This window comes from Trachypithecus francoisi, unplaced genomic scaffold, assembly GCF_009764315.1.
Source record: "Trachypithecus francoisi isolate TF-2019V2 unplaced genomic scaffold, Tfra_2.0 Contig00159, whole genome shotgun sequence".
Taxonomy (NCBI): domain Eukaryota; kingdom Metazoa; phylum Chordata; class Mammalia; order Primates; family Cercopithecidae; genus Trachypithecus; species Trachypithecus francoisi.
Genome location: NW_022680496.1, coordinates 154,041 through 176,212, shown reverse-complemented (window position 1 = coordinate 176,212; position 22,172 = coordinate 154,041). Strand labels below are relative to the sequence as shown.

The 22,172-nt window shown below is 53.4% G+C and overlaps 1 protein-coding gene and 1 long non-coding RNA gene across 4 annotated transcripts in view; one reads left to right on the top strand and one right to left on the bottom strand.

Annotated features, from left to right (window-relative positions):
* Positions 1-15,665, bottom strand: part of SLC47A2 (solute carrier family 47 member 2) — a 28,208-nt gene extending 12,543 nt beyond the window's left edge. The window contains exons 1-13 of one of the 3 annotated variants that reach the window (XM_033190087.1): positions 15,368-15,665; positions 14,055-14,156; positions 13,657-13,725; positions 12,761-12,909; positions 11,657-11,699; positions 9,537-9,581; positions 9,124-9,221; positions 8,570-8,667; positions 7,452-7,565; positions 6,281-6,348; positions 4,914-5,022; positions 3,947-4,022; positions 3,460-3,529 (exon numbers count right to left, since the gene is read on the bottom strand). In XM_033190087.1, the coding sequence (XP_033045978.1) occupies positions 3,460-3,529; positions 3,947-4,022; positions 4,914-5,022; positions 6,281-6,348; positions 7,452-7,565; positions 8,570-8,667; positions 9,124-9,221; positions 9,537-9,581; positions 11,657-11,699; positions 12,761-12,909; positions 13,657-13,725; positions 14,055-14,156; positions 15,368-15,490 (1,164 nt within the window). In that variant the 5' untranslated portion in view covers positions 15,491-15,665. Of the gene's footprint in view, positions 1-3,459; positions 3,530-3,946; positions 4,023-4,913; positions 5,023-6,280; positions 6,349-7,451; positions 7,566-8,569; positions 8,668-9,123; positions 9,222-9,536; positions 9,582-11,656; positions 11,700-12,760; positions 12,910-13,656; positions 13,726-14,054; positions 14,157-14,273; positions 14,363-15,367 lie in introns of those variants that run through there. The other 2 variants (XM_033190160.1, XM_033190234.1) reach the window with 2 other exon arrangements.
* On the top strand, positions 14,859-21,203 carry LOC117071114. Its single transcript, XR_004432164.1, has 2 exons — positions 14,859-16,456; positions 16,747-21,203. It is a non-coding gene; the product is annotated as an uncharacterized LOC117071114 (long non-coding RNA).
* Positions 21,204-22,172: the final 969 nt, after the last annotated feature.

Genomic DNA, 22,172 nt, shown 5'->3' with positions numbered 1-22,172 from the left:
GGCGCCTGTAGTCCCAGCTACTCGGGGCTGACGCAGGAGAATCACTTGAACCCGGGAGGCAGAGGTTGCAGTGAACTGAGATTGTGCCACTGCACTCTAGCCCGGGCAACAGAGCGAGACTCCTTCTCAAAAAAAAAAAAAAGAAAAGAAAAGAAAAAGAAAAGATCCGTAAAATTGATCCCATGGTTACCAAGGATCTGAGCTTCGTAAAATAAAACCAAAAAATAAAGAGCGTTAGACATAGATTACCAAAATCAGAAATGAAAATGAGAGCATCACTGCTGACCATAAAGAAGAAAATTAAAGGAAATATGAAGAGCAACTTCATGCAAAAGAATTAGACAATTAAGGTCAAGTGAATAAATTCCTAGAAAGGCACAAATTACTAAAACTAACTTAACAAGAAATGGAAAATCTAAATAGACCTATACCAAGTAAATAGATTGAATTTATAATTTAAACTCTTCTGACAAAAGCCCAAGCCCACATGACTTTACTGATGAACTGTATTCGGTATTTAAATAAGAAATAATGCCAATTCTTCACAAACTCTTTTAGAAAGTACCAGAGAAGAGAATACTTCCAAACTCATTCTGTAAAGTCAATGTTACCCTTATACAAAAGCCAGATCAAGATAACAAGGAAAAAATAAAAATTATGAGTATTCCTCATGAACACAGACTCAGAATTTTTAACAAAATATTAGCAAACTAAATTTAGTAATATACAGAAAATATATACACCATGATCAAGAGAGGTTTATCTGGGCCGGGCGCGGCGGCTCACGCCTCTAATCCCAGCATTTTGGAAGGCTGAGGCAGGCGGATCACGAGGTCAGGAAATTGAGACCATCCTGGCCAACATGGTGAAACCCCGCCTCTACTAAAAATACAAAAATTAGCCGGGCGTGGTGGTGCGCGCCTGTAATCCCAGCTACTCGGGAGGACGAGGCAGGAGAATTGCTTGAACCCGGGAGGCGGAGATTGCAGTGAGCCGAGATTGCGCCACTGCACTTCAGTCTGGTGACAGAGTGAGACTCCATCTCAAAAAAAAAAAGAGGGAGGTTTATCCCAGAAATGCAATGTATAACACCTGAAAATCAATTAATGCAAAACACCATAGTAATAAAGAACAATTAATGCAAAACACCATATTAATAAAGAACAAAACTACATGATTATTTCAATAGAGGCAGAAAAAGCATTCCACAAAATCTAGCACCCAATCATGAGATGTCTCAACAAGCTAGGAATAGAAGGGATCTTTCTCAACCTGAAAAAGGGCATTTAGGAAAATCCTACAGATAACATTTAACACAGAAAGACTGAATACTTTGAATACTTTCCCCTTAATAGTGGAATCAAGGCACAGATGTATGCTCTTTACACTTCGATTCAACATTGTACTGGAGAGTTGGGCACAGTGGATGACATGCCTGTAATCCCACCACTTTGGGAGGCCGAGGCGGGCAGATCACTGGAGGTTGGGAGTTTGAGACCAGCCTGACCAACATGGTGAAACCCCGTCTCTACTAAAATACAAAAATTAGCTGGGCGTGGGGGTGCATGCCTGTAATCCCACCTACTCGGGAGGCTGAGGCATGAGAATAACTTGAACCCAGGAGGTGGAGGTTGCAGTGAACCAAGATCACACCACTGCACTCCAGCCTGGGAGACAGAATGAGACTCTATCTCAAAAAAAAAAAAAAGTATCCTATGACAAAAGCAATAACGGGCTCCATAAAGTAGTTTCCTTTAATGTTCCTTGATAAAGGCCACAAATATGATGCCAGAACACAGCCCAGAGAAGGCATTTCTGCTGAGGCTAAGTACATGTGACCCAAACTTGTCGGTTTCTGAATGCGCAGCTATATTAGAAAATAAATCCTACGCTGGGCGCGGTGGCTCAAGCCTGTAATCCCAGCACTTTGGGAGGCCGAGACGGGCGGATCACGAGGTCAGGAGATCGAGACCATCCTGGCTAACACGGTGAAACCCCGTCTCTACTAAAAAAAATCCAAAAAATTAGCCGGGCGAAGTGGTGGGCGCCTGTAGTCCCAGCTACTCGGGAGGCTGAGGCAGGAGAATGGCGTGAACCCGGGAGGCGGAGCTTGCAGTGAGCTGAGATCCGGCCACAGCACTCCAGCCTGGGCGGCAGAGCGAGACTCCGTCTCAAAAAAAAAAAAAAAAAAAAAAAAAAGAAAATAAATCCTACAATAGTTAGTGAACTGAATGGAGTGCACGGAGGCCTTTGGAAAAATCCTCCATAAGTATGATTTATTTCAGTAGATTTGCCATGAGTTGGTAATTATTATGCGAGTGTTTTTCCCCAGGTGGGGAAAGAGCTGGAGTGTGCCAGTGTTCCGTGTTGCTAATTAAGGGCATATCCTTCTGCAGAGCTATGGGAATGTATGCAAGGGGTGTGTTCCTGAAGAATTCACAGAACTCCAGATGCAAAGTCGGAGAGCTGTGAGTTCAAATTCTGCTTATTAAGCAAGAGTTTGGTGTTTTGGGTTTTGTTGTTTTCTCTTGTTTTTAAAAAATCATAGCTGGGTACCGTAGTTCATGCCTATAATCCCAGCACTTTGGGAGGCTGATACGGGAGGATGACTTGAGCCCAGGAGTCAGAGACCAGCCAGGGCTTGGAAGATAAACCTGGCAGCTCCCGAGGCCAGCCCTGCCTCCACTGTGCCAGTCTTCCTCTGGCCCAGTCTGGTGATTCAGGCCAACGTTGGAAGGCCCACCAGGAGAGGACTCCATCTACCATAGTGTGACCCTGTCTCTACAAAAAATACAAAAATTAAAAAATTAGCTGGATGTGGTGACATGCACCTGTAGTCCCAGGTACTCAGGAGGCTGAGGCGAGAGGATCACTTGAGCCCAGGTGGTTGAGGCTGCAGTGAGCCATGATCGCACCACTGCACTCCAGCCTGGGTGACAAAGCGAGACCTTGTCTCAAAAAAAAAAAAAAAGAAAAATCACATAATACAAATCTGTGTTAAATGACACCTGTCCTTTAGTGATCGAAGAAGCAGAAAGTCCAGGTCCGTCTGTGTTCTGGGTGGGCTCGTTCTCTTGTAGAAATGTCCCTCTGTGCTGGCAACAGGATATGGTTGCCATTCAGCTCCTGGCCAGCCTGGGGCATAGGTCAATGTCATGGTCCCTGCTCATGAGGAATCGGGAAGAAAAAGATTTGTGGCTTTACACTGCTGCAATTTTTCAGTTCTTTGCTAATCTGCATTCACTTTTGAGCTGTGTAAATTGCAGAAGAAGAGGGAAGTCATTTTTTGAAGTAAGAATGGAACTATTATCAGCAAATACTTTGGACACGTAATATATACAGTTAGCCCTTCACGTGTATTAACAAGTTCATCCTCACAGCCCTGCGAGGTCTTGGGGAGGGCACAAGTACATAAATCTTGTGGCGGGGAGTCAGGCTTTGGATCAAAGTGGTACTTACACAGACGGCCTCAAACACGTGAAAGACGCTATAAACCGGCAAGACCTGGCTCACCAGGGCAATGACATCTCTGCAGAAGAAATGAGAAAGCATTAAGACACAGATGTATCCTTTGAGACCCGTTTATATCCCTTCTATTTCACACCCCACCCCCACAAGAAAAAGCTTGGGAATAGAGGTAGATCCCCCACACAAATATAACTGGCACTGCCAGCCCAGAGTTTTCTATGTCTCTGGGTCATACCCAAACCTTCAGAAGAGCTCCCACAATTTTGGACTGCCCTTCGATTAGCCTCTTGTCTATGGACAGGCACTAAAGGCCTAGGGTGGACAGACAGAAGTTGGCTTCCTCTCAGTGAGAGCCAAGCCTGGGCTCTTCCTGCTTCCTTTGGGCCGAGCACTGAGCCAGTCCTGTGAAAAATCTGAGGACAGGCTGGAAACCACTTTGACATTTTCCAAAAGTCAGCATAGAAAACTGATTACCTACTCATCACTGGTAAAAATATGCCCCAGCTGATTTTTCAGGATGCTTATGATGGTGCCCAGGACCACGGAAATGCCAACTGGAAGAGACAAAAGGTGCAGCAACGACAGACCCTGAGCCAGGGAGCACCCCTGCTCAGATCAGCAAAGGGCTGGCCCCTCTGTCAGTGCAAGTCAGCCCAGCCCTCTGCAAGCAGGTGCCTTTTGTCATGGGCCCTGATGTCCCCTGCATCCGAGGCGTTCATTTGGGCTAGACAGTCTTGTAGGAAGGGCAGAGTGGAAAATGCTTCGACTCCAGTGGTTCTCAGAGTGGGCGGCACACTGATCCAGCAGCAACATCACCTGAGAACTTGCTAGAAACAGATTCTGAGACCCTGCCTCTGACCTACTGAATCAAAGCCTGCTGGTGAGGCCCAGCAATCTGTGACCAGCCCTCTCGGGGATTCCGGCGCAGGCTACAGCCTGAGAACCATTACAGGGAAGCCCGTCTGAGCCTTCCAGTCTCAGAAAGCACAGCCACGATGTCAGAAGACACGAGTGGCTCCTTCTCAAGAGTGGGTTGGCAGCTGCTGGGCTCATGGGGGTGCTGGGAGGGCCAGGCTTGCAGAAGGACTCTGGACAGCTGGAAGGAGAGTGCTGGGCAGGAAGGGCCTTCAAAGAGTCAGGCTTTTCTCTAAGGTAAGTGGTAGAAGCCAGCTGTCTTCAGGAGAGTCCCAGAATCACAGCAGCAGGGAAGGAGTGAGTGGGGATGGGGAGAAGGTGGTGGGAGGATCGCTTGCTGCTCAGAGGGAGGCAGCTGTCAGCTTAGCAGCAGAGGCTGGCCTGGGTCAGATGGCAGGTCCAGCAGGCTTGGAAGATAAACCTGGCAGCTCCCAAGGCCAGCCCTGCCTCTACCATGCCAGCCTTCCTCTGGCCCAGGCTGGTGACTCAGGCCAATGTTCAAAGGCCTACCAGGAGAGGATTCCACCTACCTATGCAGAGCACGCCCGAGACGGCCGAGCGCTTGGCCTGCACAGTGTCCGCAGCCCCCAGAGCCATCCCCACTCGGACACAGACCCCGATGCTGAGCCCCAAGGGAATCTGGGATCAAAGATAAGAAAGCACTGTCAGTGGGCCCAACCTCCAACCCCTGGAGTCCTGAGCCAGCCTGGCCAAGAGGGATGGGAGCAGGAAGGCAGAGCAGATCTCAGGCATGCAGCATAAGAGGTAAGTCACATTCTTGCTGCTGACAATGAGGCAGGGAGAGCTGGGGCTGGGAGAAGGGTGGGGGTACCCCCGCAGGAGCCAACCAGTCCCACCACCACCTGCGCCATCAGAGGCAGCACAGGCAGGCGGGCCTTGCAACTGAAATCACTGTGTTGTCAAAAGCAAATGAGTAAACAGATTTTAAAGAGGCGACTGTGGTCTTAGTCCCGGAAAAGCTCCCTGTAAGAAAAAAGAGATTTCAGCAGAAACCATTTGTAAAAATAAGAATCTCTAAATTGGTTTTGTAATGTAGATTTTTGTGACTCCTTTGCTTAAAGCTGGGGTCAAGGATAACATGCAGATGCGTACCAGAGTGACATGGGCTGCGTAAGCAAGATGATGGCTGTGTCTCTGTGGGGAGTAGAGGGGAGGTGGGGGCTGTGGTGGAGGAGAGCCCATGGCCCTGGTGGGGATGCTGTCACCCACCTCTGGCCGATTGCAGGGTGCAGGAATGTGGGCCACTGCTCAAGGGAATTTCCTTTTTTTATTTTTATTTTTGAGACAGAGTCTCACTCTGTTGCCCAGGCTTGAGTGCAGAGGCACGATCTCGGCTCACTGCAACCTTCACCTCCTGGGTTAAAGCGAATCTCCTGCCTCAGCCTCCCAAGTGGCTGGGACTACAGGCCTGCGCCATCACACCCGGCTAACTTTTTATATTTTTAGTAGACATGGGGTTTCACCATATTGGCCAGGCTGGTCTTGAATTCCTGGCCTTGTGATTCGCCCACCTCAGCCTCCCAAAGTACTGGGATTACAGGCATGAGCCACCGCACCCGGCCTGGAATGTGCATTTTTTTAAGAAAATTCAAAAATAAGATTCTGATGTGAAATCTCCCAATTTTAAAATAATGCTAATTACTTTTTAAAATTCCAGCATCTATGGGTGAAACATCACCCTTGGTGGACGGGTTGTGGGCACCAGTGTGTGGGCCCTGGTGTATGCTGAGCAGGGCCTGGACCTGGTGGGCACGAGAGGCCCAGGGCGGTCCCTTGGGAGACAGAGACAGCCTCAGGTGACAGCCTGCCCCCCTCCTATGACACCTCCATCCGTCAGGTGGGGGATCTGGGGAAGGCACCCCTTCAGGAGCCTTACCATGTAGGTCACAGTGGCCACCTCGTAGATGACAGCCTGGGCAGAGAGATCCACCACGCTGAGCAGCCCTGGAGGAGAGGCCTGCTGTAAGCCCAGCCCATAGCCCCAGACACCCAGACCCTGCGCCAACAGGATGCTGCTCCGCTTTGGGGACTCGTGCAATTTTTATTTTTTTTCCTTGAGACAGGGTCTCACTCTGTAGCCCAAGCTGGAGTGCGATGGTGCAATTATAGCTCACTGCAGCCTCCACCTCCTGGCTTAGGTGATCCTCCCACCTCAGGCCCCCAGGTAGCTGAGACTACAGGTGGTGCCATCACACCCAGCTAATTTTTGTATTTTTTGTAGAAACAGAGTTCCACCATGTTGGCCAGGCTGGTCTCAAACTCCTGGCCTCAAGTGATCCACCCACCTCGGCCTTTCAAAGTGCTGGGATTACCGGCGTGAGTCACTGAGCCCGGCTGATTTTGAAGGGTAGATTGGTAACAATGACAACAAAAAGACATTCCTGCCTGGCCTTCAGCCTGTTAGGAAAATTCTGCCCAGTGCCCCGGAGGCCCCTGCAGGCTTCCCTGTGTGGTCTGTCTTTTCAGATGAACTTAGGGTGGCAGTGTGAGGGAGGAGACAGAGCATGGGACCAGGGTCCGGCAACTCGAGTTCGGTTCTCGGCCCTCCCGCTGATTTTCTATTTGTGGAGTTGCTCTGTTCTTTCGCCCCATTTTCTCATCTGCAAACGCAGGGCAGGGCAGGGGTTCTCATATTCAGCCTGCCTGGAGTCCTGCCTTCACTGAGTGCTCTAATGAGCACACACAAGGCAGCAGGTGGGAGCCTCACACTGGCAATCCCGGGCCTCTGCTCACACCCGCAAACCACCTCAATCTCTCACTCCTCTGTGCCTCAGACACCTCCCACGGGCACCTGCTCCGCCTGGTCTGTGCTGGGATTCAAGCACGAAAGGCCCAGGCCTGCCTCCTGGACGCTCACAGCCTAATGGAAAGGCAGACCACGACAGATGGATCAGCCCCGCTGGGCAGTGGTGATCTCTGGGTCCATGCCTGAGGGCCTGGCCAGTGAAGTCGGAAGGGGGCTGGTGAGCTGCCATCCTGGGGAGGGGGTTTCTGGGCTGGGTGAGCCGCCTACACGCCATTGCGCACCCCCATGCTCTCCCACATACCCATGAGGAAGCTCCCGATCTCATAGGCCCACCACTCAATGCAGATCATGAGCATGCTGGGGACAGCCAGGGAGAAGAAGGGCCCCCAGTCCTGCAGGCACTGGCTGGACCAACCTGAAACAGAGGCCCCGTGAGCTGACATCCTGCCCTGCTTGCCCACCCCATTCCTGCTCCCCGCAGCCAGGAGGCCCCTAAACAGCTTTGGCTCTTCCTGCTCTGGGGCTTAGCAGGCCCGGGCACTGGGCATTTTGCAGAGGGAATGTGGCTGGTCTAGAGCTGGCGTTGGAGCCCGTGGAGGAGGAGGATGCAGGAACAGGGCACCAGGCTCACCTGGCCGGTCCACGGGGTGGCCCCAGGGCCCAGGGCATGGCTGTTGGTCCCCACTCCACCCTCAACAGTGTGGGATCTTGAGCAACTACCCACCACGCTGCAGGCTCCCTTTCCATCTGAAAACCCCAGGCCTTATATCTGCTCTGCCTCCCTGGGGAGTTTTCAGAGGTGGCATGAGATCAAGGATGCTGAAGGGAAACACACCGCAGGTGCGCCTGGCAAGCTGGGAAAGGGCTCAGCCAGGGCCCTGCCCCACGTGAGGCCCCAGGGGCCTGCAGAGCTGTTCCCGAAATGCCTGGCAAGAGGAGGTCCTCGTTGTATGGGATTGGCTCTCAAGAGGCAGAAAAGCACAGGCAGGCCCCTACACGCCTGGTTTTCAGCAAATTACTTAACCTCCGTCTGTCATAATCTCCTCTTTGTAAGAGGAGATGAGGTGGGGTGAAGTTTAAATGAATTCAGGAATGTCGGGCACCCCACACACTGCTGATGCCTGGTATTCCATGGGTGTCACTGCTCTCACCGCCATCCTGAGAGCAGGGGCTGGGCAAGAAAGCTCCCTGAGCCAGGCTTCTGTGATGCAGCAGGGCTCTGCATCATGACACCTTGGATGGAGGGACTCCGGGCCCTTGGGGCTGGGGAAGCAAAGGGGGAGGAGGGGGCCGTGCAGGGTCCTGCACCTCCTCCAACAGGCTCCACTGCACCGTCTGCCTGCCGACCGCCCTGCCCCAAGGCCTGGGCAGCTCTGCCGCTGGCCTGCTCAGCCTCCCCGAGCAGGCCAGGCCTCCCACCTGCCCACGTCTCCAGGTGCAGCTTCTTCAGCACAATGTAGAGAAGGAGGAAGACGGTCTGTGCGAACTGGGAGATGATATTGGCATAGGCAGAGCCCCTGGGAAAGGAGAGAGAACAGGGCTGGGACTGATGCCAACTCTGCCACTGCCCTGCCTGAGAGAGAGGTTGCTCTGGCAGCCAACCCGTGTGGGGCAGGCATGGCTCTGCTCTACCCCCATCCTGGGATCAGACTCAACCAGGACCCACAGGCACCTCTGGCCATGGTGGCTCTACCCAGGCAGCCGCGACTACAGTGTCCTGGGAGCCACCCTGCCAGTGCCCACTTCGCCTCTGCTGGTGGGCTTGGGCAGGAGTGGGGAGTGGCTGTCCTCTCACCCAATCAGGCCTCAAACTGAGGTCCCCAAGGGACCATCAGGCCCCTCCAATTCCCCATAACCCTCCACTTCAGGATGGCACAGGCAGGGCCAGGATGGTGACTGACCTGTCTCCAGCAGGGGTGGGGAACTCGGTGGGCAGTGTCCCCTGACTAGGCCCCACCAACCCCCAGGCTCACCTGATCCCCAGGTTCAGCACAGAAACCAGGACATAGTTGGCCACACCATTGACACAGTTGCCCACCACACCACTGAGGACTTGGGGCCAGGTGATCTTCTGAAATAAATGAAAACTGACCCTGCTAAGGTGTGAGTGGGATGGATGGAGGATGGACAAACCCAGGTTTGGAATGGGGACTCCTCCTCCTGCCCCTTCAGCCATCCCCGTTCAGGAGTTGTAAGAGGCTGGGACGCACAGCCTGTCACCTGCCTCTGTGCGGGAGGTCAGGACGTGGCAGGTGGGTTGGAAGCAACCCCTTTCAGAAGCTGGTTCACAGAGGGTGGAGAGAAGGGGAAAGCCCCAGGCCCCCCTCCCACTGGAATAGGGCAGTATGCTGGGAGAAGGGCCTCCCCGCACACCAAAGACCTGTACCTGATTTTGCAAATATTTTGCCAGCAGATTGTAAAGAAAAATCACCTGTATGAAGAGCAAGCCCAAACAAATCAACAACAATGACCAAAACCCACCAAATGAGCATTAACAGATGTTCCTTTCCAGGACATAGTACCCTAGATTGGGGCTATTACTTCATCAAAGTATGTCTGGGGCCTCTCAGATGCGGCCAAAGCCTACCCAGCCACCTGGACTGGTGCTTGGGCCCAGCCTATGGGAGAGGCCCCCTCAGGGCTCCCTCCTGCCACTGGGGAGACGAGCAGGCGTGCTTTGGCTCTGAGAGAGTACCCTTTGCACACATGCTCATGGTGCACAGCGCCTGGTAGGCCTTCTGGCTGCTAAGCCAGGCCTCCATCAGCTTAGGAAGGTAAGAAGTGACCCAAGGGCCTGTTCACAGAAGGGCCTACTTTGGCTCGGGCCTTAGAGACAGGATTTGAAGGCGTGACCTCGGACGAGGGAATGGCAGGTACTGAGACATGCTGGCTGCGAACAGCCTATGCTAAGCAGGTTCAAGACCCTACGGGGGTGGCAGGCCCTTCCCTGGCCGGGGAGAACCACAGGGGAGTGTGCGTGGCAGTGTGTGTGTTGGGGGCTCTTTATCTACCCTTTCTCTCCTTTCTTAAGGGGAATAGAATGGGCATCAACTGAAACCTAGCCCAGGGCCCTGTCCCATTCCTTCCTGTAGCTCTCCACTTCTTTTCAGCATAGTGTACTGATACAAGTACAGAGCTGGAATAGACCGGGTTTGATTCCAGGCTCTGCCTCTTCAGAGATGTGTGATCTTGGGCAAGTTACTTAACCTCCCTGAGTTTGTCTCCTCATCTGTAATGGGGATAATAATAGTGCGTGTGTGTACTTAATATACACTTAATATTTTACATACATTAATATTGCAAAGTTAATATTGCAGAGTGCTTACAAAATGATACATGGGACATTTTAAGCATTCCAAGTGTTAGCCACGCCCTGTGTTAGTCTTATTAGTCACTATTATTGGCAGTTAACTTTTGCAGCTGCATTTTATGGAAGGACCTTGGCTTGCTGACAAAGAAGACACCACAGTGACATCTTTATAGGGCATTTCCCCGTGACCCAGCCCCAGTAGTCCTGGTTGACAACATGCCACCACCTTTGTCCAAAAAGCCAAAGTATGGATTATATGGAAGACTCAGAGAAGAGCAGTCTTATAAGGGGGTTTCCATAAACTGGAAGAAATCTGTAACCAACTAGGCCCCAAAAAAGTCATGGCACTGGCCTGGCAGAGAGGTGGGTGTGGCTGGGTCTGCTGGGACTGCATGCTGTTCGGGCATCCCACCTTCACCCTGACCTCTTCCCTGCCCAGCTCCCTTGCCCACAACTCTCCGCCTGGTGCCATGGAGGCTACACTGTCAGAAAGTGAGCTCAGACTGGTAGGGCCGTCCAGCACACAGAACTGCCAGTCGTAACAGGCATCACTAACCTGCAAGTCAAACAGTGAAGCATTGGGCTGCAGAAGAGACATAGAGATCCCCGGGTCACTGGACACACAGACACTGACCCAGATAGATGCACTGTTGATTAATTCAGTATTTAACAAATCAATGCAGAAAGGAGAGAATAGGCAATAAATGGTGTTCAAAAAATTTTTAATTGGATTAATATCTTAAATGTAAAACTAGAAACCCTGGAAGGGTTCAAAAAAGTATAAGCAAATGTGTATATAATCTTGCAGTGGGTTAAGTCTTTTTTTTTTTTTTTTGAGACAGAGTTTCACTCTTGTCACCCGGGCTAGAGGGCAGTGACATGATCTCGGCTCACTGCAACCTCCGCCTCCCGGAGGTTGAAATGGGATCAATATGTGTATATTGGGTTATAATATGCTTTCTCCCTTTAAAATATGTCATTAGTCTCTTTATAGGACTGAATAACCTTCCACAATATCAATTCCAAATGTTATCTGGTACCCATAGTTAGGCCACACTTCTCTTCTGTCAATCATCCTCATGGCCCAGCAGGAAGTCACAGCAGGATAGGGATCTTCCGCAGCAGATAGGGTGGGAAAGCAAAAAGCCAGAATTTAGGAGAATGTGATTCCATGCTCAGCAAACAGGGGCACCTACCGGAAGTCCTGGAATGAAAATCATGACATAGTCCTCGGTCAACCTGCAAGAGAGGGAGAAGCTCCGGAGCTGACTAGACTGTGACCTGGGGAGACAGAGCCCTCTCCCCTGTGTCTTCCAGGACAGGTGCTCAGCCGCCATCCCAGGGGCTCAGCCAGGACTGTGAAACCTCAGCATCAGGGACTGCTGCTTCCAGACACTAAGCAGGTGCCAGGAGGGGCGGCTGAAGCACCCAGACACCCAGGCCTCAGGACTAGGGAACTTCAATTCAGAATAAAGTGGTTTGTAAGAAAAAACGGTTATATCTTAAAAAGGAATAATCAAATGAAATGTACATTATATAAATGAACAAGGCATCCCTACGGGAGGGCATCTCTAAATTTAATAATAAACTATAGGCCGGGTGCGGTAGCTCACGCCTGTAATCCCAGCACTTTGGGAGGCCGAGGCGGATGGATCACGAGGTCAGGAGATCAAAACCATCCTGGCCAACATGGTGAAACCCCGTTTCTACTAAAAATACAAAAATTAGCCGGGTATGGTGGCACGTGCCTGTAGTCCCAGCTACTCAGGAGGCAGAGGCGGAAGAATCACTTGAACCCGAGAGGCGGAGGTTGCAGTGAGTCAAGATCGCACCACTGCACTCCAGCCTGGGCGACAGAGCAAGACTGTCTCAAATCATCATCATCATCATCATCTATAATTCATCAAAAAGTGGTTGTCATCTTTCTCCTTTTTGGAATATGGGAAAACGCACACACTTCATTTCTTCAAAAGCATCTGTAAAGCTCCAACTGTGTCCGGGCACACAAATGCAAATAAAATGCAAATCCCAAATTGTTTCTCGCCTTGCCTCAATTAAAACTGGGCGTTTGTCTGCCTCTGTCCCCTGCTGGTCACTGCTAGAGCCGCAGCCGTGGGGAGAATCCCCAAACCAAAGCCTGGAAGGTACCCACAGGCCCAGTGCACTGTGAGCACTGGTGGCCTAGAGAAGCATGGGGTCTGAGGGCTGGGCTGCTTCAGGGTTTCCCTCGGCGGCCCGGGTTTTCCAGGAGCCTCTGGATCTCTGGCAAGCCTCATCTCCCCAGCCGGAGCCCAGCGCACCTGGACACGTCCGGGTCCTGCCTGAAGAGCAGCAGGATGTGCTGGGTGTTGAGGAAGAGCGCCCAGCAAGGGAGGCAGCAGAGGAGCAGGACCAGCGTGCCCCGCTGCAGGATCACGCCCACGTGCTTTTTGTTGTGGCTGCCGAAGCTCTGCAAAACAACCCGCCCGGCATCAGCCCTTTCCACTGCCCCGGCCATTCCTAAACCCCGCGCGGGGAGGGGGCTGTCAGCAGCGCCAGCGGTGTGTGGCGGAGCCTGCGGCCTCTGGTGACCGCAACCCGGCGCCCGCAGCCTGTAAGGGCACAGGGGCCTTCCTGAGCCTGGGCCCCCCACTGTCTCCACTGTTCTTCCAAAGCTCTGAGGAGGATGAAGTCACGTGGGGCTTCATCACATGTTGCCAGGCAGGTAAGTGGAGCCAGGACCAAGCCCAGGTCCACTGTGAGGCTAGAACCCCCAGGGAGAAGTGAGGCCTTGCCGCTTTGTGACCCCATGGCCACCTGGGCAGCCCCTGCTGGACTGCAGGCCCCTGCAAGCAGGGAGGTTCCTTCTGTGTCCCCTTGGCCTTTGACACATGCCTGCATGTAGGCAGCCGAACTTAGGAGTGAGGCTGGGGAACTGGTTGTCTTTCTCTACTTGGTGACCTCCTCTGGGGACAAGAGGTCAGAGAACTGTCTCCACCAACTCCACCCCTTTCTCCTGGCCCAGACTCTTTCAAAGGGGAGGGTCTGTTTCCCTGACAGCCTGTGGTCCTTGGAGGTGGGGCAGGGGCAGCTGACCCCAGGGCCCATCACTCCCAGATCACCTGGGTACATCCCTTCCACCTGCCATCTCCATGGCACCTGTGGGATTGGCTCTGCCCTTGCCTGGCTTCCTGCCCAGCTCCGGGAGGTCACCCACCTGAGACATCAAGGTGTCACATGCCGAAGACAAACCAACTCCTACAGAAACTCCGCAGACATTGACAAACTGGTGCCACACACAGGAGGAAACAAGAGCTTGTTAGGCGAGGCCTGAAGAGAGGCCCCTGCATCTGGGCTGGGCCGGGGTGGGGAAATGCTGTCCATTAGGCAGCGGTGGCAGAGGTGGCTCTGCTCCGCAGCCTCACGTGCTGTGTGCCCCAGGGCCAGACTGCCTCCATCTCCAGCCCTCAGTTTTCACCTGTGAAGGCAGCTGTCCAGCCATGTGGGCTGTGTCTTCCCATCCCTGACCAGCCACCCAAGACGGGCCCACCCGGGAACCCGGTGGAAAAGCCTGGGGAGAGAATGTCCCTGCTCTGGGCCAAGCTGGGTACTCACGGCCACCGCAAGGGTCACCGATGCCAGCTCCACCTTGCCCAGGTGCCCACAGAACACAGTGCTCACGATGTATATCATAAAAGTCAGCATCTGGAACAGGAACTGGAGGACAGCGGCCGGGTCAGACCTGGGGCCACAGGTGCCCACACAGCCCCGCCCTGCAAGACAGGCCTCTCCAGCTTTGAGGGCCCCGCACCAGTGCCCCGAGAGGTCACCTACGCCTGGGGAAGCCAGGGCTGGAAGTCGGGTGGCTTGAGCCCAGCTCCCATTCTGTCTTCTGCAGCTGCAGTCACCCCTGGCCTCCATGTCCCTTCCCAGAAGGGTCAGTGCACGAGAGACACCCAGCGCAGTGCCTGGCGCCCTGAGCTTGACCCAAGTGTCTGATACTGATATTGCGGTTCCTATTATAACAATAATTTGGTCAGGCTGCACACCCCCAAAAAAGGAGGAATTAAATTAAATACACCAAAATCTTAGTAATGGCTATTTCCAAGCACTAGGATTTGAGTTAAACTTCTTTCTTCTTTATAACTTTCATTTTTTTCTGAAAGTTTTACAGGAAGTGCAAATCCATTACTCCTTTCTTTTTTTTTTTTTTTTTTGAGACAGAGTTTCGCCCTTGTTGCCCAGGCTGGAGTGCAGTGGCGCGATATCGGGTCACCGCAACCTACCCGTCCCGGGTTCAAGCGATTCTCCTGCCTCTCTCTCCCGAGTAGCTGGAATTACAGGCGCCCGCCACCATGCCTGGTTAATTTTTGTATGTTTAGTGGAGTCAGGGGTTTCTCCATGTTGGCCAGGCTGGTCTCCAACTCCTGACCTCAGGTGATCCTCCCTCCTCGGCCTCCCAAAGTGCTTAGCTAACAGGCGTGAGGCACCGCCCCCAGTCCATTACTCTTCATGGTCAGAAAAAAACAAATGTATATAAAACAATATCCCCTTTGGAAATGAAATGGGTAGCCGGCCCCTTCTTCCCCCCGCGAAGGTGCTGCAGGCTTCATGCATCTCCGGGCCGCATTTGTCCTGGAGCCATCTTCCAACTCAGGCTTTTGTGGGTTTCCAGCTGAGGCACACCCACCCCTTCTGTGTGGGGGCTGCCTGCTGCTGAGCAATGCCAGGCCCCACAGCCACTGGGGACTGTCCAGGAACAGCCTCCAGGAGCTGTCCTGCTGTCCCCAGACTCTGGACCTGGCAGTCAGCATGAGCAGTTTCTGGAGAAAATGTGAGCACATTTCTGGATCCTGCCTGCAAGGCAGACACCCTCAGCCTCTCAGCTTCCTCCACTCCCTGCCTGCCCCCCAGCTCCTCCTCCTTACCAGGGGTCCAGAAAGGGCAAAGAGAGTCCACATCTCAGCCCCAAAGCCTCTGGGAACCAGCCTGCTGAAGGCAGGACAGCAGCCCCCGTGGTCTGGGAGCACTGTGTCCTGGAGGCTGTCCATTCCTGGCTGGGGCGCTGGCCACCCTGCACGCCTGAGCGCCCGCACGGCCAGCTTTGTCCAGCGAGCTGTCCCCTGCCTGGGCAACCCGTGTCAGTACAGCCTGGCTAATGAGTAAGGGGCAGGAGGAGGGGCCACCATGGCAACTTGTGGGATGAGCCCTGCCTCCCAGGGCACTGAGGCCCTGCTGCCCAGCCCACTGCCCCAGCCACTGGGGAGGACAGGATAGAGGCCTGGGTTCCTGGGAGTCACCCAGACGGCTGCCTGTTGTGTCTGGTCTCCCAGAGGGATTGGCAGTAAGCCCTCAGCAGGAGAAGGTCCAGGGCTGCCTGCAGTGGCTGTGGGAGGTGTGCTGAGGCCAGGACAGGGCAGCCTGGCTGGGGCAGCTGAGCCACTGGGCGTCCTGTACCCAGGTGTGATGGTGCCCACAATGACTCCCATTTTTCAGAGGAATTGGTGGCCTGCCGGAAGTCACAGAGCAGGTAGTGGCAGAGCCTGAACAGCCCCCAGCCCTGCCTTTCCCTGGGAGAGGGCGGCTTCCCAAGAGACAAGGGCCTGGCAAATCCCGTGGCAGTGTGGTCCCTAGCCTTTCCTGCTGGAGGGTCCTGGGCCTGTGCCTGGGGATGGGGATGGGAGCTAGGATACCTCAGCAGAGTCCCAAGCCCCCCACTGCCCGTCACCCCTTTCAGCAGCATATCTGAGAGCTGGGGGTGGCATTGCTTGGGAAAGCAGCTCACTATGCACGCCAGTCATTGTGCCTAGCAAGGCTGTGACTTGGCGTCCACCAGGGTCCTCCGTCACCCTCCCAAACAGCCCTCTCTGCTTTTCCTTGCAGGGATGGCCTGTGACTCCCTCCTCAACCTGCCCCAAGACCACAGGGCAGTGGGAACCAAGAGAGGCTCTAAGGATTGCACTGGTCACCCAGCCCAGTCCTGGATCAGGCTTTTGGATCACTTCAGCCCAGGAGAAGTGAGCGAAGGGGCAAGAGGGGCAGGAAGACAGCAGGCAGACCAGTGGCTGTGGGAGGGCTGAAGATACCCCAAAGGCCCCACTTGGTTCCCATGTCCATCCCTGCAGCGGAGGAGTGGCCAGTGGGATTCTGAGATGCAGCCCCCAGAGCCACGAGGAGGAAGGAGCAGACCCTGAAGGAGAGGAGGCAAGACAAATACAAAAAAAAGGGGTGCACTACACCCATGGGCCACCCCGAACATAGGCACAGCCCCACCCCAGTCAACACGCACCCTTCTTTTTTGACACAGAATTCTGGAACGCTCCACTGGAAGCACCTGCATCAGGATCACCTCGGAGGTCACGTTCCTGCCCTTGTTCTGATGGCTCCTATCACGGCACTCTCCAACCTGTGCACCAGATAGTACCTTTACCACCTGCCTAGAGGAAAGAAGACATTTGATCACCGTCGTGATTGTAATGATGACACCAAATGGGAGGAAGTACAGGTGAAAGCTACAGCCCGGCAGGCCAGGCTATAGTTAGTATGTCTGACTTCCCTCCTCCAACACCTTCTCCACATCCTTCTCACCTTTGGCCAGTTCTCATGGTCAGCCTACCTCTTCCAAAAGGGTGGCCTTATATAAATCCTCCTGTATCCAGGGGACCTGGGCCTGGGGTCCCTGTTATGTGAAACCAGCTGCTTCCAGCTGACAGGGCCTCTGGGGAGAGCAGTCACTTGCTGGCCTTGGCCTGTCACCTCCTGTGGCAGCATTGCAGTGAGCCCTGTGGCCAGAAACGATACTTCCTGGGAGCCCATCGTGATGGAGGTGGTCAGGAGCCCATACGTGGAGGTGTAGGCAGCCCATCTCACTCCAGGTCACTTTTAATGAGGACAGCTGGCTCCGCTGTCCCCACCAAGCTGGAAGGTGTTCAGTGCAGACGCCCCGCCATCAGCTTGGCGACATCAGGCTGTACCCAGAGCTGACTGGCGTTCAGCACTCAGCTGCACAGGACATCTTCCTGAGGCCAGTCCTAGGCCGAGCATCTCCAAAATCCCTTCTCAGGAACATTCCCAGGATTGTTGTGATAGGAGCCAATGCATTCCCACATTCTTTGGGGAGACAGTCCCCTCCCACCTCCTCTCGGAATTTCAATCCTCAGGCCCCAGTGGGTTTGACCCGGGGAGGAGCAAGGGCGATTACTGACTCCACTGCCATGCGTTGGCCGCCCCAGGCAAAGGGGGTGCAGGCAGAGTGTGGGGTGGGGGGAGCCACCTCCTCCAGGTGTGGAGTGTCAGAGCTCCATGAGTCCTCCATAGTCTCCCGGCAATGCCTTCAGGCCGGCCTTTTGTGGTGGTAACTGCAGACTCAGCAGCACCGCACTGCAGAGTTGGGTTTTCCGGGATTCCGCCCTGGAACCTGAGATACTTTGAGCGGAGCTGCAGATGGCCCCTGTGCGCCATCCTGTGGCTGGGAGGGCGGATCTCCGAGACTTCAGCCTCTGCCCTCTCCAGAGCTTCCAATGCTGTCAGGAGCAACACGCCACCCTTCAGTCCTGCACCTTCTGTGGTCCCAGATACTGCACACAAGAGACGGATCAGCAGCTCACTCTTGGGAACAGGGCTGCCAATCCCCTAGAATATGCAAGCAAGTCCCGGCAATGCTGGACCCTTTCCCTTCTCAGCTGATCACTTGTTTCCAAGGCCCTTATTTCCTGAGGCACGTGGCCTATGACATCCTCCTGATGCCAGTTGCTGGGTCAGCCACGGTTCTCTGATGGAAACAGTAGAAACGAACTGGGATGGTGCCAGCAGATGGAGGAAGGGAGGAAGCGGGAGAGGCGATTGTTATTGCAGGTGATACAGAAGAGGGCTGAGCCGCTGGCCTTGAGAAGGGAGAATCCTGCAACCCCAGACTCTCAGGGTGATTCAGGGAAAGCTGACTCAGCCCCAATACCTTCAGTCCCAGAGACAAATTCCTGGAAGACTGGGGCAAGAGCCAACCTGAACAAGAATGGAGGTGGAAAGGGTGGGAAGGAGGGACGCTGAGAGCCACCTGAAGTGGGGCAGGGGGCCGCCCAGAGGGTGAGATGCTATGAAAGTAAAAACGTGCCTACACACCCTGCCTCATTTATCTATTACTGCACCACCCATGCCCCCCAAAATTGGTGTCTTAAAACCATTATCATCTGTGTCATGAGTCTGTGAGGTGAGTTGGGTGGTCCTTCTGCCTCCCCTGGTCCAGCTGTGTCTGCAGTCACTGGGGACTGGCCCAGGCTGGCCTGTCCTCCAGGCTCATGTCCAGGCCATGGTGGGTGCCTGCTATCAGCTGAAATTGTCAGTCGGAGCATCTCCACCTCCCCTTATAGGACCCCCCCCCACGCACCACGGGCATCTCAGCATGGAGTGGCTTCCCCATGCACCACGGGTATCTCAGCATGGAGCGACCTCACCACACACCACGGGCATCTCAGCATGGAGCAGCTTCCCCATGCACCACTCCCATCTCCCACTCCTCCTCAGCATAGAGCGACCTCCTCACGCACCATGGGCATCTCAGCATGGAGCGGCTTCCCCACGCACCATGGGCATCTCAGCATGGACCTGGAGCAGAAGACAGGACATTTGATGGTGCAAGTGGAAGCTGCATACAGGTCAACAGCCAGCCTGGGAGGTCTCCATGCCCCTCTGCCTTATCCTGTTGACCACTGCTAATCATGGACTCGCCCAAATTTCACAGGAGAGGAAACAGCCTCCACTTCTAGGTGGGAGCGGCCAAGAGGCCATGCCTTCTTTAACCAGCACCCTCCTCTTCCTCCTTCTATTCCTCCCTCTCCATTCCCTCTTCTGCTCACTCCTGTGCTACCCACTGTCCACACTTGGCCCCAAACAAGGGCAAGCAGATAAAGACCCCTGAGGTCAGTGGCGAGGGGACTCCTGCATATCCAAGACCTCTCTGGGGAAGGAGGACCCAAAGCTACAAAATCCTGGGAGTGGCAGGAAGCAGGGAGGGTCAAGGGAGTGGAGAGTCCTGGCAAGCCCCCAGAACACACCTTGGGATTAGGGAGACTCCCAGCCAGCGAGGGAAGCTTGACCCAGGGGGAGCTGGCCCCCCAGCCCCAGCAGCCTCACTGAAGCAGAGCCATGAGGCATGTGGGTGTGCCAGGAAGTCCTCCTCACTTGAGGGCTCAGCTCCTGCAGGCTCGGGGCCTGCTGGGGACAAAGGCCAGGTCCTTGGGCCCTGCCTTCATGTGACTAATTTCCTGGAGTCCTGCCAAGTACAGTCTGGGTTCAAGGCCTCTGTTAACCTTTCCTCACTCGTTTACACCTCACTGGGCCCAAAGGTGTTGCATTTGCCCTTTGGCTCCCAGAGACATGCACCCCAAGGGCCGTGGACCAATGTCCTTTCCTCCAACCCCTCTCCACTGCTTCGTGACTGCAAAACACCCATTCCTCCCCTGGGAGGGTGGGGACTCTGGCTGATGGCTCAGCCCCACATTCAGGGCAAAGGACAGTTGGGGAGGACTAAGCTATCCGGCCCCTGCCTCTTCCGCCAGGTCTCCCACTGGACAGTGACCAACACCTGCTAAATCCCTGAGGCTTCCCTCCCCCACTCCTCCTCAGCCATCTCATAGATTTTGGCAGCTGCCTCTCTCTCTCTGCCTCCACCTAGTTCCCCCTCCCTCCATCCCTCGCCCCTTCCTATCTTCCTCTCTCCCTCCTCCCACAAGGTCACCCTGGGCACCTTCCAGGCCCAGGTGCTGCATCCCTAGAAATGGCCAGGGCTCAGTCCTTGAGCTGACGTCAGTCCTTCCAATCCTGCAGGCCAGGGGAGAGACAGAGCCAGCTGGCAAAGCCCTCAGCAAGTGGCAGCAAGACCCCCAGAAGACACTGCCAAGTGCTGGAAGATGGTGGGCCTTTCCATCTGGAGAAAAGTTACAAGAAATAAAAATAAATATTACTCATCAATAAAAATAAATGAGCTATCAAGCCACAAAAAGGCATGAAGCAACCTCAGATGCATATTGCTAATCTCATTGGAAGAAGCCCATCTGAAAAGGCTGCATACTGTACAATTCCAACTCCATGACATTCTGCAAAAGGCAAAACTGTAGAAACAGTAAGATCAGTGGTTGCTGTGGGGGTTCAGGATGAATAGGAGTACAGAGGAATTTTAGGGCAGAGAAACTATTCTGTAGGATCCTGTAATGGTGGATACCTCGCATTATTTCTGCAAACCCATAGGATGTAGGACACCACTAGTGAACTCTAATGTAAATTATGGACTTTAGTTCATAATAATGTATCAATATTGGTTAATCAGTGGTAACAAACATACTCATGCAAGATGTCAATAGGGAAAACTGGTGGGGAGGTGGGGTGGAGGTAATGAGGTCACTGAAAACTCTGTTCTTTCTGTGCAATTCTGTAAATCTAAACCTGCTCTAAAACAGAAAGTCTGTTTCTTAAAATGGTACACAGAATAATAACAACAGGGCATTTCTTGAGGTCTCTAGGGAACGTGTCCCCCTCTTGCCCATGCATTTCATGTTGGCTCCAGAATGCAGCAGCAGCACTTTTCACAACTGCCAAAAACTAGGGCAAGCTCAAATGTCCATGCACTGATTAAAGGAATACCAAGATGTGGAATATCCAATAATGGAATATTATTCAACCATGAAAAGGAATGAAGTATTGATCCACTAAAAACACAGATGAACTTTGAAAACATGATGCTATGTGAAAGGAGCCAATCACAAAAGGTCAGAAAGTATGTGATTCCATTTCTATGAAATGTCCAGAATAGGCAAATCCATAGAGACAGAGAGTAGATGAGTGATTTCCAGAGGCTGGCAGGGAGTGGGTGGCGGGGCGTGCGGGGCACGTAGGGTGACAGCTAAGTGGATATGGGGTTTCTTTGGGGGTTATGAAAATGTTCTAAAATTGATTGTGATGCTGGTTGCACATCTCTGTGAATATACTAAAAGCCATGGCATTGTATACTTTAAAAAGGTGCATATGGTGGCCGGGCGCGGTGGCTCATGCCTGTAATCCCAGCACTTTGGGAGGCCGAGGCAGGCAGATCACGAGGTCAGGAGACCGAGACCATCCTGGCGAACACGGTGAAACCCCGTCTCTACTAAAAAAACAAAAAAAATTAGCTGGGCGTGGTGGCGGGCTCCTGTAGTCCCAGCTATATGGGAGGCTGAGGCAGGAGAATGGCGTGAACCTGGGAGGCAGAGCTTGCAGCGAGCCAAAATCGTGCCATTGCACTCCAGCCTGGGTGACAGAGTGAGACTCCGTCTCCAAAAAAAAAAAAAAAAAAAAAACAGTGCATATGGCATGTGACTTTTGTCTGAACGAAGCTGTTAATAGGTGTGGGGGGAGGGATGCTGTAAGCTCTTTATACACCAAGGTTATATATGTGTAGGGACGGTGAATAATTGCATGTGCAAAGATAGATTTTGACATTTTGGGGAAATGTATAAAAGAGGCTGGAGGCTCACCTGCAAGGCGGCCAGGATGGCGGCAAGAGAGGTTGTCCATTCAGCCTTGTCATATTTGTGGGGAGCTGCCACCCCAAGCCCTGGGCCCTGGCACATTTCCAGCAGGCGTCCCAGAGCCTGAACATTGTGCTGAAAGAAACTCCATCACCTCATCCAAATGAGAGCCTGAGAGCTTTGGCAGCAACTCTGGGTGGCAAATTTGGGTTTAAACCAGCAGTGCCCATCCTTG